This window comes from Eschrichtius robustus, chromosome 19 (genome assembly GCF_028021215.1).
Source record: "Eschrichtius robustus isolate mEscRob2 chromosome 19, mEscRob2.pri, whole genome shotgun sequence".
Lineage (NCBI taxonomy): Eukaryota > Metazoa > Chordata > Mammalia > Artiodactyla > Eschrichtiidae > Eschrichtius > Eschrichtius robustus.
The window spans coordinates 37246498-37266486 of record NC_090842.1 but is presented as its reverse complement, the minus strand read 5'-3'; the positions used below and the strand labels follow the sequence as shown (position 1 = coordinate 37266486).

Sequence of the window (19989 nt, the reverse complement as noted above, 5' to 3'; positions counted from 1 at the left end):
TGCTGTGACTGGTGCTGACTTTGGGCAGAGCTAGTAAAGGGGAAAAAACAAACCAGGGACGCCCCTCCGCCTTCAGTTTGTAAGGGCCCCTTTCTCAGTCTTCTGGCTAGAGCACTTTCTTCTGTCTGTACCTGCTTTCAGTTCCACAAACCGGCCCAAAAGACAAAGGAGAAAGAAAAAAACCGGTGATTCTTACCCTTCTGGGGTCATTATTCAAGTTTTGACTTCCTTCCCAAACCCACCTTCTAATGGTTACTTTTCAGAATCCTTATGCAGTTGCTTTTTGTATTCTATCCAGAGATCTCAGATATAATAAGTTAAGAGCAATAAGCTGCAGTGGGCTTACTCTATCTTAGCTGGTTCTGGAAGTCATTTATTTTAATGTAGTATAATTGATAAATTTTATCTTTATGGTTTGTACTTTGTGTCTTCTTTGTTTTTAATAAAATGCTTCCTAACCAAAGGTTATATTTAGAACTATACTCCTGTATTTTCTTCTAAAAGTTTTAGTTTTAACATTTAGGAATGAATTTTATGTCAAGTGCAAGACAGGGATCTCACATCAATAGTCAACTGTTGTAACATCAATTACCAAGAGTCTCCTTTTGATCTGGCATGCTATACATTATATACCAAGCTTCCATACATGTGTAGTCCTACTTTTAGAAACTTTACTCAGTTTTATCAGTTTGCATACCCCAGTGATAAATGCATTCTGCCCAACTACCCCAACTTTATCTCGAAGGGTAAGTACTCCACTTTGTTTTTATTCAAAATTGTCATGGTTCTTCTGGACCCTTTCCTCTTCTATGTGAATTTTAGAATTAGCTTGCCAAGTTCCCCAGAAAGCCGTGCTGGGATCTGGATTGGAATTTTAAACTGATAGATTAATTAGGGAACAATAAACATTTCCATCTTCCCATCCATGAAAATGGTGCATGTCTCTCTCTTCCCCCATTTCTGTAGGCCTTCTTCTGTGTATTTCAATATAATTTAAAACTTTACTTCCTGGTACCTTACGATTTGTTCTTTTCAAAGTTTTTTTTTTAAAGTTTTACTTTCAAACTGCTTTTGGCTGTAGTACAGAAAACCAATTTATTTTTATAATTCATGAACATTTTTTCTGTCTCTCATCTTGTTGCATTTATCACCACCAATAAAATACTAGCAATAGACATAAGTTTAAAGAAAATGATTTTAAGGTTTCACCATCAATTATGATGTTTGCTTTAAGGATTTTAGTAGATATTCTTCAACATGCTGAAGATACATCCTATGTTGGCATTACATATGTGGTAAACTACATCATTTGATTTTCTCATATTAAACTGTCCAAAAATTTCTAAGATAAGCCCATCTTTGGTTATGATTTCTAAAAAAAATTTGTTAGGTTTAGTTTGTTACTGTTTAGTCTTTGGGGTCTTATTTTTTCCCTCCTTCACTTTATAAATAATTCTCTGCCTTAAAATTCTCTCATGCTATTTATTTAGTTTTGATAAAACAGGCTGGGGAAAGTTCTTTCTTCTTCAGTTTTCTAAAACAGTTTCTACAACATGTTCCTTGAGTATTTGGTAAAATCTAATTTGGCCAGTTTTTCTGTTAACATACTTCAAGTACAAAATCAATTTCATCAATTTGGTAAGAGTTTATTTAGGTTTTCTATTTCTTTGATTTAATTTTGATAAATTGTATATATGTATATATATATATATACACATACATTATATATTTCAGGAAATTGTCCACTTAGACTGTTTACAAATGTATTAACAAAGAACAGTCTGAAGCACTTTGATTATGGAAAATTTCAAACATGCATAAGCAGACAAAAGAGTATCATAAACCCACTTCCCATCCCCTAACTTTAGCTTTATCTATACCTCTCCCCACTTCTGCCTCTCATTTTGAGACAAATTCCAGAGATATCATTTCACATGTAAATAGTTCCATATGTATTGTTAAAGACGACTTTAAAAAATAACCTATTATCACACCAAACAAATGAATAATTTCCTAATATAAAATACCAGTGTTCACACTTCTAATTGTCTCTTAATGTTCCCACCCGTTTGTAGTTTGAGTCCAAACTCACTTATTTGACTTACATTTTTTAATCTGTAGGTTCCCCTGCTGGTTTTCTTTTTCCCTTTGTAATTTATTTATTGAGGAAATGCTCATTTTTTTTTCTTTTGTTCAGCAGGTCTTCTTCATAGTTTGTCTTATAATGGTTTCTAATCTCAGCTGTAGTTGATTTATGACCTTTTCCACTTTTTTTTTTAACATGTTAATTTCTTATTTATTTATTTATTTTTGGCTGTGTTGGGTCTTCGTTTCTGTGCGAGGGCTTTCTCTAGTTGTGGCAAGCGGGGGCCACTCTTCATCGCAGTGCGCGGGCCTCTCACCATCGCGGCCTCTCCTGTTGCGGAGCACAGGCTCCAGACGCGCAGGCTCAGTAATTGTGGCTCACGAGCCTAGTTGCTCTGCGGCATGTGGGATCTTCCCAGACCAGGGCTCGAACCTGTGTCCCCTGCATTGGCAGGCAGATTCTCAACCACTGCACCACCAAGGAAGCCCCTCCACTTCTAACATAATTTATGTCTTTTTTTTCTAGGTCGATCTTGCCAGAGGTATGTCTATTGTTATTATTATTTTTTTAAACAAAGGGCCAGTTTTTGCTTTTGTTGACTCTTTTTGTGAATTTTTAATTTCACTTATTTCTGCTCTTTTATTATTACCCGTTCTTTGGATTTTTTGGTCATTCTTTTAGCTTCTTGAGTTGAATTTTAGCTCATTAAGTTTAAATCTTCTTCTTCTCCTAAAAGAAGCATTTATGATCATAAATTCCCTAAAGTACTTTTAGGAGTATCCCACAAGTTTTGATATGTAGTATTCTCACTATTGCTAAGTTTTTTTATAAATGTGTACAAATTTCCATCCTGATTTTTTTCTGTGACCTATCAATTACAAGGTGGTATATTACTAAATTTCTAAACATATGGGTTTTTTAAAGTTGAAGTTTAGTTGATTTATAATGTTAATTTCTGCTGTAGAGCAAAGTGATTCAGTTATATGTGTGTGTGTATACACATACACACACACACACATTTAAAAATATTCTTTTCCAGTGGTTCTGAAGAACCTAGGGACAGGACAGGAATAAAGACGCAGAAGTAGAGAATGGACGTGAGGACATGGGATGGGGGAGGGTAAGCTGGGACGAAGTGAGAGAGTGGCATGGACATATATACACTACCGAATGTAAAGTAGCTAGCTAGCAGGAAGCAGCTGCATAGCACAGGGAGATCACCTCGGTGCTTTGTGTCCACCTAGAGGGGTGGGATAAGGAGGGTGGGAGGGAGATGCAAGAGGGAGGAGATATGGGGATATATGTATATGTATAGCTGATTCACTTTGTTATACAGCAGAAACTAACACACCATTGTAAAGCAGTTATACTCCAATAAAGATGTTAAAAAATTTTTTAAAAATAAAAAATAAAATGTTTAAAACAGTTTTAAATTGTAAAATATTTAGATATCAACAACAATGAAGACACTACATATCAAAACTCATGAAACATCTAAGGAAATACTTAGTAGCATACTGATAGCCCTAAATAACTGTTACGAGAAAGAAGAACATTTGAAAATTAATTACCAAAGAATTCAACACAAGAAGCTGCAAAAAGAATCACAAGGTAAATCCGAAGAAAGCAGAAGAAATAAAAGCACAAACTGAGAAAATGGGAAGCAAAGAAACTACAGAGTTGATTTTTTAAAAACACAGTTCTTGAAAACAAACTTTTGGCAAACTGATAAAGAAAAAGAAAAGAGCAAAGGCACAAATTTAAAATGGCAAATAGAATTGAGGTTTTAAAAATTGTAAAAGAATACCGTGTAAAGTATTATACCAATAAATGTGGAAGCAGAAAGCATGAGCAATATTCTAGAAAAATAACTTTAAACTCAAAGAGACTGAAAATCTAAAAAACCCTAAAATATTAAATAAAGAAAAATATATTCTTTTCCATTATGGTTTATCTCAGGACATTGAATATAGTTCCCTGTGCTATAGAGTAGGACCTTGTTGTTTATCCATTCTATATGTAATAGTTTGCATCTGCTAATCCCAAACTCCCAATACATCCCTCCCCCACCCTACCACCCCCTTGGCAACCACAAGTCTTTCTCTATGTCTGTGAGTCTGTTTGTTTCATAGATAGGTTTATTGTATCATATTTTAGATTCCACATAAAAGTGATATCATATGGCACTTGTCTTTTTCTGACTTACTTCCCTTAGTATGATAATCTCTAGTTCCATTCATGTTGCTGCAAATGGCATTATCCTGTTCTTTTTTATGGCTGAGTAGTAGTCCATTGTATATATGTACCACATATTCTTCAACCATTCATCTGTCGATTGACATTTAGGTTATTCCCATGTCTTGGCTATTGTAAGTAGTGCTGCTATGAACATAGGAGTGCATGTATCTTTTTAGACTACAGCTTTGCCTCGATATATGCCCAGGAGTGGGGCTGCTGGATCATATGGTAATTCTTAGTTTGTTGAGGAATCTCCATACTGTTCTCCATAGTGGCTGCACCAACTTACATTCCCACCAACAGTGTAGGAGGGTTCCATTTCCTCCACACCCTATTCAGCATTTGTTATTTGTAGACTTTTTGTTGGCCATTCTGACCAGTGTGAAGTGGTACCTCATTGTAGTTTTGATTGGCATTTCTCCAATAATTAGCAATGTTGAGCATCTTTTCATATGCCTATTGGCCATCTGTATTTTTTGTCTGGAGAAGTGTCTATTTAGGTGTTCTGCCCATTTTTCAATTGGGTTGTTTTTTTGTTGAGTTGTATGAGCTGTTTGTATATTTTGGAAATTAAGCCCTTGTCAGTTGCTTCATTTGCACATATTTTCTCCCATTCTGTAGGTTGTCTTTTCATTTTGTTTATGGTTTCCTTTGCTATGCAAAAGCTCGTAAGCTTGATTAGGTCCCATTTGTTTTTATTTCTATTGCCTTGGGAGACTGACCTAAGAACACATTGATATGATTTATGTCAGACAACGTTTTGCCTATGATCTCTTCTAGCAGTTTCATGGTGTCATGTCTTATGTTTAAGTCTTTAAGCCATTTTGAGTTTTTTTGTGTGTATGTATGGTGTGAGGGTGTGTTCTAACTTCACTGATTTACAAGCAGCTGTCCAACTTTCCTAGCACCATATGGGGTTTTAAAATTATTGTTTGGTTGCTGGTTCCTAATTTAATTGCATTTTTGTCAGAGGATGCTCTGCATGATACCAAGCACTGGTATGTATGGCAGACTTCCTTTTCCATCCAGTGTATGGATCAGTTTCCATAAATGTTTCAGGCATGCTTGTAGAGAATGAAAATTCTCTGGATGTTGCAAGTCAAGATATCATGTTCCATCAGGCAAACTGTGTTGTTTAAATCTTCTAAGCCTTGAAGTTTTTTTTTTACATGCTTAATTACTGAGAGGCATAAAAAATTACATGCTGTAATTGTGGATTTGTCAGTTTTCCTCAGAAACTGTCAATTCATGTTTTGTATATTTTGAGGCTATATTAATACATAAAGTTTAAAATATATCTTCCTTATGAATTCGTGACCATCTTCATTTCAATTTTAAGAGCTGTATCAGCTCTTTTAGTATCTATTTCATTCCCGTTTGTGTATTTTCAAAATTTCCTTTAGTTAACCTAAAACAGGATATACTTGGATTTTTTTTTTTATAAATTTATTTATTTTATTTTAGGCTGCATTGGGTCTTCGTTGCTGCACGCGGGCTCTTCTCCGGTTGCGGCGAGCAGGGGCCACCCCTCGTCGCGGTGCGCAGTCCTCTCATTGAGGTGGCCTCTCCCGTTGCGGAGCACAGGCTCTAGGTGCGCGGGCTTCAGTAGTTGTGGCACGCAGGCTCAGCAGTTGCGGCTCATGGGCTCCAGAGCGCAGGCTCAGTACTTGTGGCGCACGGGCCTAGCTGCTCCGCGGCATGTGGGATCCTCCCAGACCAGGGATCCAACCCGTGACCCCTGCATTGGCAGGCGGATTCCCAACCACTGCGCCACCAGGGAAGCCCTACACTTGGATTTCAAATATAGTACTTGGTCCAATTATTATTTTTGCCCCAAAATACCTTAATTTTGCACTCACTGTTGTTTTTTTATTCACACACTGTTTCCAGTTTTTATTTCAATTTTACCATTTGAAACATTTTGGAATAAATTATGTTTTATGGTAATATTAATGCTTTTATGTGAGGCAATCATAATTCCTCAAATTTTAACATAATTTTGCGATACATATTTGGATTTATGTAAATGACCTTTTGAATGTTACACTGCCATTGTTGAAGCATTTTAGTTTAGTTTTTTTTGAATTTTTGTATTTTATTTTATTCATTGTTTTTGAATTTTATTTTTTTATACAGCAGGTTCTTCTTAGTCATCCATTTTATACATATTGGTGTACATATGTCAATCCCAATCTCCCAAATCATCACACCACCCCCCTCCACCCCACTTTCCCCCCTTGGTGTCCATACGTTTGTTCTCTACATCTGTGTCTCAATTTCTGTCCTGCAAACCGGTTCATCTGTACCATTTTTCTAGGTTCCACATACATGCGTTAATATACGATATTTGTTTTTCTCTTTCTGCCTTACTTCACTCTGTATGACAGTCTCTAGATCCATCCACGTCTCTACAAATGACCCAATTTCGTTCCTTTTTCTGGCTGAGGAATATTCCATTGTATATATGTACCACAACTTCTTTATCCATTCGTCTGTTGATGGGCATTTTGGTTGCTTCCATGACCTGGCTATTGTAAATAGAGCTGGAATGAACATTTTGGTACATGACTCTTTGTGAATTATGGTTTTCTCAGGGTATATGCCCAGTAGTGGGATTGCTGGGTCGTAGTTTTTTAAGGAACCTCCAAACTGTTCTCCATAGTGGCTCTATCAGCTTACATTCCCACCAACAGTGAAAGAGGGTTCCCTTTTCTCCACACCCTCTCCAGCATTTGTTGTTTGTAGATTTTCTGATGATGCCCATTCTAACTGGTGTGAGGTGATACCTCATTGTAGTTTTGATTTGCATTTCTCTAATAATTAGTGACGCTGAGCATCTTTTCATGTGCTTCTTGGCCATCGGTATGTCTTCTTTGGAGAAATGTCTATTTAGGCCTTCTGCCCATTTTATGATTGGCTTGTTTGTTTTTGTAATATTGAGCTGCATGAGCTGTTTATATATTTTGGAGATTAATCATTTGTCCGTTGATTCACTTGCAAATATTTTGTCCCATTCTGAGGGTTGTCTTTTCGTCTTGTTTGTAGTTTCCTTTGCTGTGCAAAAGCTTTTAAGTTTCATTAGATCCCATTTCTTTATTTTTTGTTTTTATTTCCATTAGTCTAAGTGGTGGGTCAAAAAAGATCTTGTTGTGATTTATGTCAAAGAGTGTTCTTCCTATGTTTTCTTCTAAGAGTTTTATAGTGTCCAGTCTTACATTTAGGTCTCTAATCAATTTGAGTTTATTTTTGTGTATGGTGTTAGGGAGTGTTCTAATTTCATTCTTTTATATGTAGCTTTCCAGTTTTCCCAGCACCACTTATTGAAGAGACTGTCTTTTCTCCATTGTATATCCTTGTGTCCTTTGTCATAGATTAGATGACCACAGGTGCATGGGTTTATCTCTGGGCTTTCTATCCTGTTCCATTGATCTATATTTCTGTTTTTGTGCCAGTACCATATTGTCTTGATTACTGCAGCTTTGTAGTGTAGTCTGAAGTCAGGGAATCTGATTCCTCCAGCTCCATTTTTTTCCCTCAAGACTGATTTGGCTATTCGGGGTCTTTTGTGTCTCCATACAAATTTTAAGATTTTTTGTTCTAGTTCTGTCAAAAATGCCATTGGTAATTTGATAGGGATTGCACTGAATCTGTAGATTGTTTTGGGTAGTACAGTCATTTTCACAATACTGATTCTTCCAAGCCAAGAACATGGTACATTGCTCCATCTGTTTGTATCATCTTTAATTTCTTTCATCAGTGTCTTATAGTTTTCTGCATACAGGTCTTTTGTCTCCCTAGGTAGGTTTATTCCTAGGTACTTTATTCTTTTTGTTGCAATAGTAAATGGGAGTGTTTCCTTAATTTCTCTTTCGGATTTTTCATCATTAGTATATAGGAATGCAAGAGATTTCTGTGCATTAATTTTGTACCTTGCAACTTTACCAAATTCATTGATTAGCTCTAGTAGTTTTCTGGTGGCATCTTTAGGATTCTCTATGTATAGTATCATGTCATCTGCAAACAGTGACAGCTTTACTTCTTCTCCAATTTGTATTCCTTTTATTTGTTTTTCTTCTCTGATTGACACAGCTAAGACTTCCAAAACTATGTTGAATAATAGTGGCGAGAGTGGACATCCTTGTCTTGTTCCTGATCTCAGAGGAAATGCTTTCTGTTTTTCACAATTGAGAATGATGTTTGCTGTGGGTTTGTCATACATGGCCTTTATTATGTTGAGGTAGGTTCCCTCTATGCCCACTTTCTGGAGAGTTTTTGTCATAAATGGGTGTTGAATTTTGTCAAAAGCTTTTTCTGCATCTATTGAGATGATCATATAGTTTTTATTCTTCAACTTGTTGATGTGGTGTATCACAATGATTGATATGCGTATATTGAAGAATCCTTGCATCCCTGGGATAAATCCCACTTGATCGTGGTGTATGATCCTTTTAATGTGTTGTTGGATTCTGGTTGCCAGTATTTTGTTGAGGATTTTTGCATCTATATTCATCAGTGATATTGGTCTGTAATTTTCTTTTTTTGTAGTATCTTTGTCTGGTTTTGTTATCAGGGTGATGGCAGCCTCATAGAATGAGTTTGGGAGTGTTCCTTCCTCTGCAATTTTTTGGAAGAGTTTGAGAAGGATGGGTGTTAGCTCTTCTCTAAATGTTTGATAGAGTTCACCTGTGAAGCCATTGGGTCCTGGACTTTTGTTTGTTGGAAGATTTTTAATCACAGTTTCCATTTCATTACTTGTGATGGGTCTGTTCATATTTTCTGTTTCTTCCTGGTTCAGTTTTGGAAGGTTATACCTTTCTAAGAATTTGTCCATTTCTTCCAGGTTGTCCATTTTATTGGCATAGAGTTGCTTGTAGTAGTCTCTTAGGATGTTTTGTATTTCTGCGGTGTCTGTTGTAACTTCTCCTTTTGCATTTCTAATTTTATTGATTTGAGTCCTCTCCCTCTTTTTCTTGATGAGTCTGGCTAATGGTTTATCCATTTTGTTTATCTTCTCAAAGAACCAGCTTTTAGTTTTATTGATCTTTGCTATTGTTTTCTTTGTTTCTATTTCATTTATTTCCACTCTGATCTGTATGATTTCTTTCCTTCTGCTAACTTTGGGTTTTGTTTGTTCTTCTTTCTCTAGTTCCTTTAGGTGTAAGGTTCGATTGTTTACTTGAGATTTTTCTTGTTTCTTGAGGTAGGCTTGTATAGCTATAAACTTCCCTCTTAGAACTGCTTTTGCTGCATCCCATAGGTTTTGGATCGTCGTGTGTTCATTGTCATTTGTCTCTAGGTATTTTTTGATTTCCTCTTTGATTTGTTCAGTGATCTCTTGGTTATTTAGTAACGTACTCTTTAGCCTCCATGTGTATGTATTTTATACGTTTTTTTCCCTGTAATTGATCTCTAATCTCATACCGTTGTGGTCAGAAAAGATGCTTGATATGATTTCGATTTTCTTAAATTTACTGAGGCTTGATTTGTGACCCAAGATGTGATCTATCCTGGTTAATGTTCCGTGCGCACTTGAGAAGAAAGTGTAATCTGTTGTTTTTGGATGGAATGTCCTATAAATATCAATTAAATCTATCTGGTCTATTGTGTCATTTAAAGCTTGTGTTTCCTTATTAATTTTCATTTTGGATGATCTGTCCATTGGTGTAAGTGAGGAGTTAAAGTCCCCCACTATTATTGTGTTACTGTTGATTTCCTCTTTTATAGCTGTTAGCAGTTGCCTTATGTATTGAGGTGCTCCTATGTTGGGTGCATATATATTTATAATTGTTATATCTTCTTCTTGGATTGATCCCTTGATCATTATGTAGTGTCCTTCCTTGTCTCTTGTAACATTCTGTATTTTAAAGTCTATTTTATCTGATATGAGTATAGCTACTCCAGCTTTCTTTTGATTTCCATTTGCATGGAATATCTTTTTCCATCCCCTCACTTTCAGTCTGTATGTGTCCCTAGGTCTGAAGTGGGTCTCTTGTAGATAGCATATATATGGGTCTTGTTTTTGTATCCATTCAGCGAGTCTGTGTCTTTTCCTTGGATCATCTAATCTATTGACGTTTAAGGTAATTATCGATATGTATGTTCCTATGACCATTTTCTTGTTATGGGTTTGTTTTTGTAGGTCCTTTTCTTCTCCTGTGTTTCCCACTTAGAGAAGTTCCTTTAGCATTTGTTGTAGAGCTGGGTTGGTGGTGCTGAATTCTCTTAGCTTTTGCTTGTCTGTAAAGCTTCTGATTCCTCCATCGAATCTGAATGAGATATTTGCTGGGTAATCTTGGTTGTAGGTTCTTCCCTTTCATTGCTTTAAATATGTCATGCTACTCCCTTCTAGTTTGTAGAGTTTCTGCTGAGAAATCAGCTGTTAACCTTATGGGAGTTCCCTTGTATGTTATTTGTCGTTTTTCCCTTGCTGCTTTCAATAATTTTTCTTTGTCTTTAATTTTTGCCAATTTGATTACTATTTGTCTCAGCGTGTTTTTCCTTGGGTTTATCCTGCCTGGGACTCTCTGCGTTTTGTGGACTTGGGTGGCTATTTCCTTTCCCATGTTAGGGAAGTTTTCAACTATAATCTCTTCAAATACTTTATCAGGTCCTTCCTCTCTCTCTTCTCCTTCTGGGACCCCTATGATGCGAATGTTCTTGCATTTAGTGTTGTCCCAAAGGTCTCTTAGGCTGTCTTCATTTCTTTTCATTCTTTTTTCTTTATTTTGTTCCACAGCAGTGAATTCCACCATTCTGTCTTCCAGGTCACTTATCCGTTCTTCTGCCTCAGTTATTCTGCTATTGATTCCTTCTAGTGTGTTTTTCATTTCAGTTATTGTATTGTTCATCTCTGTTGGTTTGTTCTTTAATTCTTCTAGGTCTTTGTTATACATTTCTTGCATCGTCTCGATCTTTGCCTCCATTGTTTTTCCGAGGTCCTGGATCATCTTCACTATCATTATTCTGAATTCTTTTTCTGGAAGGTTGCCTATCTCCACTTCATTTAGTTGTTTTTCTGGGGTTTTACTCTGTTCCTTCATCTGGTACATAGCCCTCTGCCTTTTCGTCTTGTCTATCTTTCTGTGAATGTGGTTTTTGTTCCACAGACTGCAGGATTGTAGTTCTTGCTTCTGCTATCTGCCCTCTAGTAGATGAGACTATCTAAGAGGCTTGTGCAAGTTTCCTGATGGGAGGGACTGGTGGTGGGTAGAGCTGGCTGTTGCTCTGGTGGGCAGAGCTCAGTAAAACTTTAATAACCCACTTGTCTGCTGATGGTTGGGTCTGGGTTCTTTCCCTGTTGGTTGTTTGGCCTGAGGCGACCCAACACTGGAGCCTACCCAGGCTCTTTGGTGGGGCTAATGGTGGACTCTGGGAGGGCTTACGCTATGGAATACTTCCCAGAACTTCTGTTGCCAGTGTCCCTGTCCTCATGGTGAGACACAGCTACCCCCCACCTCTGCAGGAGACCCTCCAACACTAGCAGCTAGGTGTGGTTCAGTCTCCTATGGGGTCACTGCTCCTTCCCCTGGGTTCGACGTGCACACTACTTTGTGTGTGCCCTCCAAGAATGGAGTCTCTGTTTCCCCCAGTCCTGTCGAAGTCCTGCAATCAAATCCTGCTAGCCTTCAAAGTCTGATTCTCTAGGAATTCCTCCTCCCGTTGCTGGACCCCCAGGTTGGGAAGCCTGACATGGGGCTCAGAACCTTCACTCCAGTGGGTGGACTTCTGTGGTATAAGTGTTCTCCAGTTTCTGAGTCCCCCACCCAGCAGTTATGGGATTTGATTTTATTGTGATTGCGCTCCTCCTACTGTCTCAGTGCAGCTTCTCCTTTGTCTTTGGATGTGGGGGCATCTTTTTTGGTGAGGTCCAGTGTCTTCCTGCCGATGATTGTTCAGCAGTTAGTTGTGATTCTGGTGCTCTCATAAGAGGGAGTGAGAGCACATCCTTCTACTCTGTCATCTTGAACCCTTGTTCTCATTCTTGAATGACAGATTAGTTGGACATGCTATTTTCAAATTTTAGATTGCCAGTTAATTTTTTTTCCTTAGCACTTTGAAAACATTATTCTATTGTCATTTCTTCCACGTTTCTTAATAAAATGCCACTGTCTCCCATCCTCAAGCTACTTTCTGGGTAATTTTCTCAAATCTGTCTTTCAATACTATACTTTTTACTTGAGCAAGTTCTATTTGGTTATTTTTAAAGCATACTTGGTACTTTCTTTCTCATTTTTTTGATTACTACTTGTAGGATATTTAAGACACTTCAGTTCTTCGGTATGTCTGTTAACTCACTCATGGTGGGTTGTTCACCTATGTTTTCTAATTTTGGGCTGTAAGCTTACTTCAGCAGTGTTTTAGCTATGGCAATCCTGTAGCCTATATGGTTATTTTGTATTTATCTTTTTCAGGTGCCTCAAAAGGTTTAATAAGCCCAGGACCATTTTGTTCATTTTGGGGCTAAGTGGTCCCTGGGCTGAGCATGGAATGTAAATTCACATCCCAAACTGTAATAAAGATAGGTTTCTAGGTATAAACGGTTAGGGGAGACCTCAGCCTCACCTGCATCTTAAGACTGAGCCCAGGATAAGCTTCTTTGTTACCAATTTGCACTAGTGGAAGAGTTTTTCTAATCTACCATTTCATGGCAATCATCTCCCTTTGAGGGTTCCAGCTTCATGTGGCAGTCGTCTCAAAGTCCACACGAACCCTAGGCCTTTTATTTGTCTCAGTGTGGGTGATGCCAAGCTCCTGGCATATCTACCCTTGAGTAGTCATAGGTTACTGAAAACAGCAAGAGGCATTTGTACCATCAATTTCAGTTTTCAGTTTACTGCTCTGATTTATAGCGCTTTCATTTCTAGTTCATAAGAATTATCTTCTTTTTTGGAGCTTTTCTATGGTTTTAAAAGGACGTCTGTTATATTTTATCCAATGTTTCTAAGTGTTTTGTAATAGGTAGGTTTTCAGGTTATCTCATCCATCATATTACCAGCAACTTTAAATTTGATTTTCGTAATTCTTTAAATTCTCCTACCCTCACTCTTTCTTTTCTGTTTACATATATAAACAATAAATATAATTTTAACTGTTACTATTTCTAGAAGTACAAATTAAAAGCAAAAAGCAGAAGTAGTTAGCAACCAGTCTCAATCTGTCAAGAGTTATTTAAAAACATCCTTCCCTGTGGTACTTTCCAATAAAAACTCTACATGATTAGCAGAGGACAGCATGGTAAGAACACAGAACTAAGACGATACATTTGTGTTTTGGTTTTGACACTGTTATAACCAACTCTGAGACCTTTGACAAGATACTTTAACATCTTATGGCCTATTTTACCTCCTCATAAAGGTGTTTATGAATCTATGATCACACTGATCAATACCTATACTCTCCAATTAGGAACACACAGATTTTAAGAATCTTAAAACAAGAATATTAATGTATGTGTGACACTGCTGAAGCTTACGTTGTAGTTTATTTAACTACAACAATGCTGAGATGCTAGGTGTTCAATAACATGACTGAAATAAAATTTTTAAAAAGTTGTAATGTCAGTTTAAATAATAAGTATCTGCATGAACCAAAATAATACGTTATACAAATCACATCTTATTATGTTCTTCTCAGAAGTGACTGCATACTTAATACTACCTTAGCTTTTGGAGTAGCTTTAATCGTCCAGATGCAATCAACTGCTTGGCCGGGTTTTGTTTTTTCCTCTTGTTCTACCTGACTAGAACGTATTATTCCATCAGCTCCTGACAGCTCAAACTGGCAATCTAGAAAGAACAGATGAATGATGTTCAAAGGAAAATAAGACTGATCCTAGATGCCATGAGGAAAAAGAGGTAATATACTAAACCTGGGATGGGATTTAAAATACCTCCTAGGTAAGTAAAGTCTGGATCTGTAACAGAGAAAAGAAGAAAGTCATTGGCATTGAGGTATTTTAGAGTTACTTTAAGGCTTAATGTCTTACATTATGTCTAATGCTACACTTAATAACAAAGCAAGAGAAAGCTTTCATTTGTGTAAACTACAGACCACTGGTTATTTATGAGCATATTGAGGTGCTCACTTATAGGATCAATATTTTTTAAATGATAACGTTTATACTTTTGATCCAATTATGAACTAAAAACTTATTTATGCTACCTGAAAACTCACAACTCTATGTCAACTGCAGTAGCTAGTCCATTGATGGATGAATGAGTAAACAAAATGTAGTATAAATAATACAATGGAATATTATCCAACCTTAAAAAGGAATGAAATTCTGACACATGCTACAACATGGATGAGTCTGGAAACAATATGCTAAGTAACATAAGCCAGACAGTTAAGGACACTATATGATTCCCTTTATTGAGGTCCCTAGTTTAGTCGAATTCAGAGACTGTTTTCACAGGGCTGTAGGGAGGGAGGGATAGGGAGTTAAGTGTTTAATGGGGACAGAGTTTCAGCTTGGGATGACAAAAAAGTTCTGGATATGCACGGTGTGATGGTTGCACAACATTGTAAGTGTACTTAATGCCACTGACTTGTACAGTTAAAAGGTTTAAGATAGTGAATTTTATGTTACACAGAATTTATCCCACCACAGTAGCAGCTAGTGAGTTGTTTTTTTCACCATGGCAGGAAAAAGAGAGATGACTAGATGATATATAGGATATTCTGCCCTATGAAATAGTTCATAGAAAATCAACAACCAATAGTTTATATCAAAATAACTGATTTAATTAAATTGTCCAGGTATTTGATTTTTATGAACTAAATCAATTAACTGAATTGACACTTTAGTATCAAAAGACATTACAAAGTCTTATATAGAGTCAGATTTTTGCAAATAAGTTTAGACTGCCTGAAAGAAAAAACAAACATCTTAATCATTTGAATAATGCTTTTAAAAATATTAAAAAACAAAGTCAGGCAGCTTTATATGTAAAGATTCTTTGAAGAAAGGCAGTTCTTTTTCTTCTATTAGTTTTATGTATCATGAGAGCAACTTCATATGGCTTATGGTTAAAATATAGATAAATTATAAATTATAATAAAATGCTTAGGATTTCTAGACTATATTACTTTACATTTGCATTTTATAGTACTTCAGAGTTTCTATAGACCTTATGTTTAATATTATGCTAATGACAATATCAAGAAGATCATGTACTATTCTGTTTTATAGATGAGGAAACTGAATCAGAGAGATTATGACTTTTTAAGACCATATAATGGCAATGTCAGGACTAGATTCTAATTCTCTAGACAGTTTTTCTTACTGTAACATTTTTCTTTCTTACTCTTTCTTGCCGTTATAGTGTGGGTGATGATACCACAATTTTACCACTAAAAGAAAAAAAAACAATGTCAAAATAAATAGACAATTCATAAATAGCTAAATCATGGCTGTCTAGTTATTTAAAGTCATATAAAGTAAATTTTGTCTAGGGATGTAAATACGGATGAAACTTGCTAATGATGATGAGAAATTAGTATCTTTTAAAAATAATTAATTAATTAATTAATTAATTTTTGGCTATGTTGGGTCTTCATTTCTGTGCGAGGGCTTTCTCTAGTTGCGGCAAGCGGGGGCCACTCTTCATTGCGGTGCGCGGGCCTCTCACTATCATGGCCTCTCTTGTCGCGGAGCACAGGTGCCAGACGCGCAGGCTCAGTAGTTGTGGCTCATGGGCCTAGTTGCTCCGTGGCATGTGGGATCTTCCCAGACCAGGGCTCAAACCCGTGTCCCCAGCATTAGCAGGCAGATTCTCAACCACCGCGCCACCAGGGAAGCCCGAGAAATTAGTATCTTTTAAATAAATGAAATTCTCTGAGCTACTGGTGATATTTGTTGAGGCAGAGGCTCCTAATGGACTGCTACTTCCTGGAAGTAACTGGGATAATTCTGGAAATTTTAGTGCAATAGTGACAATGTCCTAGAATTCTTTCCTCCATGTGAAGAAATTCTGATTCACTTGCCAGATAGTTGCTATGACTTTCTACTCTAATGCTGTTTAAATTTAGATTTCTCTTTGACATTTCTCTGCAAAACTGCTGAAGTGTCGTCACTCCCTTTTATTTAGGGAGGTTGGGTTTAGATTATTAAGCTAAAAAAGAACAGTCTCTGTGACGTATGCTAGATTAAGCTAAAAATTTTCCTCTTACTTTGTTTCAACATGTACTTTGATAACCATGCCGAAAGTCAGTGGTTAAGATTCCATGCTTCCACTGCAGGGGACACAGGTTCGATCCCTGGTTGGGAAGATCCCGCATGCCACATGGTGTGGCCAAAACAACAACAAAAAAAACAATTTTAACAAGAATTGAGCAACCAGTTACATACAATAAACTGTGAATTAAAATAGGTTTAAACAGGCTAATTAAAAATTCTGAGATCTTTTAGACTAGCAATTTTTTCATTCTGGTGTGTTGATATATATGTCTTCTATCTGAATTTTCAAATTAAGCTTTTTTAGACACCTGTTTGTAATTTTTTAAATTTATTTTTATTGTAGTAAAATATATAACATAATATGTATCTATCCTTTTACTTATTTTTAAGTGTACAATTCATTGGCATTAAGTACATTCACAATTTTGTGCTACCACCACCACAATCCATTTAAGCAAAAACTAAAGACAAATTTTAATATGATCCAGCAATTGCACTCCATGGTACTTAGCCAAATGAGTTAAAAACTTGTCCACACAAATACCTGCATATGGATGTCTACAGCAGGTTTATCTGTGGTTGCTAAAACCTGGAAGCAGCCAAGATATCCTTCAACAGAATGGATAAACAAACTGTGGTACATCCATACAATGAAATATTATTCTGCACTAAAAAGAAACAAGCTACCAAGCCATAAAAAAACATGGAGGAACCTTAAATAAATATTACTAAGTGAAAGAAGCTAATCTGAAAAGCTTACATACTGTATGATTCCAACTGTATGACGTTCTGGAAAGGGCAAAACTATGGAGACAGTAAAAAGATCAGTGGTTGTCAGGGGTTGGGGTGGGAGGGATGAATAGGTGGAGCCCACAGGATTTTTAGGGCAGTGGGAACACTCTGTATGATACTGTAATGGCAGACATATGTCACTATACATCTGCCCAAACCCATACAGTGTACGACACTAAGAGTGAACCCCAGAGAACAGAGGTATGGATACCAAGTGGGGAGGGTGGTGGGATGAATTGGGAGATGGGGATTGACATATATACATTATTGATATTATGTGTAAAACATAACTAATGAGAGCCTGCTGTATAGTACAGGGGACTCTACTCAATGCTCTGTGGTGACCCAAATGGGAAGGAAATCCAAAAAGGAGGGGATATATGTATACGGATGGCTGATTCACTTTACTGTACACTAGAAACTAGCACAACATTGTAATAAGGCAACTATATTCCAATTAAAAAAAACCCCCAAAAAACAGAGTGAACCCTAATGTAAAATATGTACTTTGGTGATGATGTGTCAATGCAGGTTCATCAGTTGTAACAAATGTACCCCTGGTGCAGGATGTTGATTTTAGGTTTTGGAGGTAGCTGTGTGTGGGGGGGAGTGGTTAGGAGGTATACGGTAACTCTGTACTTTCTGCTCAGTTTTGCTGTGAGCCTGAAAACTGTTCTAAAAAAAAATAAATAAATTTTACTTTTTGAAAATGTTATCATTTTGACATTGAGAACATAAATACTGAAGTAACACTTAAAAATACCATTAACACATTTACTAACAGGGAAAAAAAAGTTGACTACGTTGTTCAGGCAAAAAAGCTGGTAATCTAGCTGAAAGAATAGCATGATCTCTGTTATATAAAATAAACAAAATAAACAGATATAGAAAAACATCTGAAGGGATACACACCATATTGTTAATACTGGTTTCTTATTTATAGGGTGATAAGGTTATGGATATTTTCATTTGGATATGATTTAATTTTTTTAAGTTAGCAAATTTCTTGCACGAAAACATAAATAAAAGCAAAAAAATTATATAACTATAATTATCTAATCTTTACATAAATAAAAGCAAAAAGATTATATAATTTTATAATTATATAATTGTTACATTAAGTTACTTTTTTATCTTATTAAGTTTGTAAACTCTTGGAAGACAGGAGCAATAACTAGTGTATCTTCGTGCTGCCACATTAGGGATATGCATATTTCTACAGTAGACAGGCTTTGAGGACTATAAAGTGTTCCCACATAACCATGTGGTAGGTAAGATAGAGTATGCTGATAGGTGGGTGTGCTCTCCCACCACCCAAATATATGTCCACATCCTAATCATCATAACCTATGAATACTACCTTATAAGGTTAAAAAAAGTGAATATTACATTTTAAGGCAAAGGATGTGATTAAGCTAAGGATTCTGAGAAGACAGGGGACGTGAAGATGGAGGCAGAGATTGGAGTGATGAGGCCACACGTCCAGGAATGCTGGGGCAGCCACAAGAAGCTGGAAGAGGCTAGGAATGGATTCTCCCCTGGAGTTCCGACAGGGAACATGACCCTGCTGGATTCTGGCCTCCAGAACTCTGAGAAAATAAACTGCTGTTGTCTTCAGCTACCAAGTTTCTGGGAATTAGTTATGGTGGCCTCAGGAAGATATTCCTGTCTTAGCAACAGCAACTCTTAGGCACAGCTCTGTGCTTAATAGTAAATTTTATAGCTAGTAGGTGGCAGAAAAAGGATTCACACCCAGATCTTTTGCCTCCAAGTGCAGAGCGCTATCCTTTCTATTGCTCAGTATTTTCTAGAGACTGTTTATTCAAATGAGTAATTGAATCATTCCAATGGAAAAAACCTGCCAAGATAATTTTTGGTATAGATCATGAAAATAAGACAATTTGTTGAATTATTTTTTAAATGTATTTATTGTGATGTCTTTGGCATTTGATATATGCTATAAAACATATAGAAATCTAAGAAATAATGTGATGCCATCTATGATATGCTTCAAAATTCAAGTGACATAGTTTTATTTCTAATCCTTTGTTAAGTTTTTATTTATTCATGGACTGATTTCCCTTTGAGCTTGCTAACTTCTTTAAAGCCTTGATTTGATTACCTTGACTGAATTATCTCTTTTCTAGCTTTAAGATTCTAAAACCAGAGTGAGACCTAGCCACTGAAACAATAACTTCTTTACCTGGAATAAACGAATATTTTGCTCGAAATCCCAGTCCTTCAAGTTCTTCATCAGAACTGAACTTAATCCACATGAATCTCCCTGTTGATCTAATTAATGGAGGGCTTTTCACACCACAGTAACGATCTACAAGTGGAGAGAAACCAAACGGCCCATCTCGAACTTCCAAGTGATCAAACCGACATTCAAATGATGGTTCTATATAATAACGTTCATCAAAGGTCAACTCTATTCTTTGACGTGGAGCAGCTAGAAAATAAGAGTAAGCAAATCAGGGCAACACAAACAAGAAAAAGTAAAAATGGCCTGACGCAAGTGAGAAAAGCACAACAACTGCTCTGTTACTGTGTCATAGATGAGGATCATAATGAGAACTGTTATATATAAAATTCATGATAAATGTTACATTGTGTATTAATAATATAATAATAATGCTACTCTCTAGAACTATAGTAATCTTTCCCTTTGGCATATGTTATTTATTAAATTGAA

The 19989-nt window shown here is 36.4% G+C and overlaps 1 protein-coding gene across 1 annotated transcript in view; it reads right to left on the bottom strand.

Annotated features, from left to right (window-relative positions):
• NETO2 (neuropilin and tolloid like 2) overlaps positions 1-19989 on the bottom strand; it is a 69130-nt gene that overhangs the window by 34327 nt on the left and 14814 nt on the right. Inside the window, exons 4-6 of the mRNA XM_068527574.1 lie at positions 19498-19746; positions 14193-14237; positions 13982-14109 (exon numbers count right to left, since the gene is read on the bottom strand). Coding sequence (XP_068383675.1) covers positions 13982-14109; positions 14193-14237; positions 19498-19746 — 422 coding nt within the window. The remainder of the gene's footprint in view (positions 1-13981; positions 14110-14192; positions 14238-19497; positions 19747-19989) is intronic.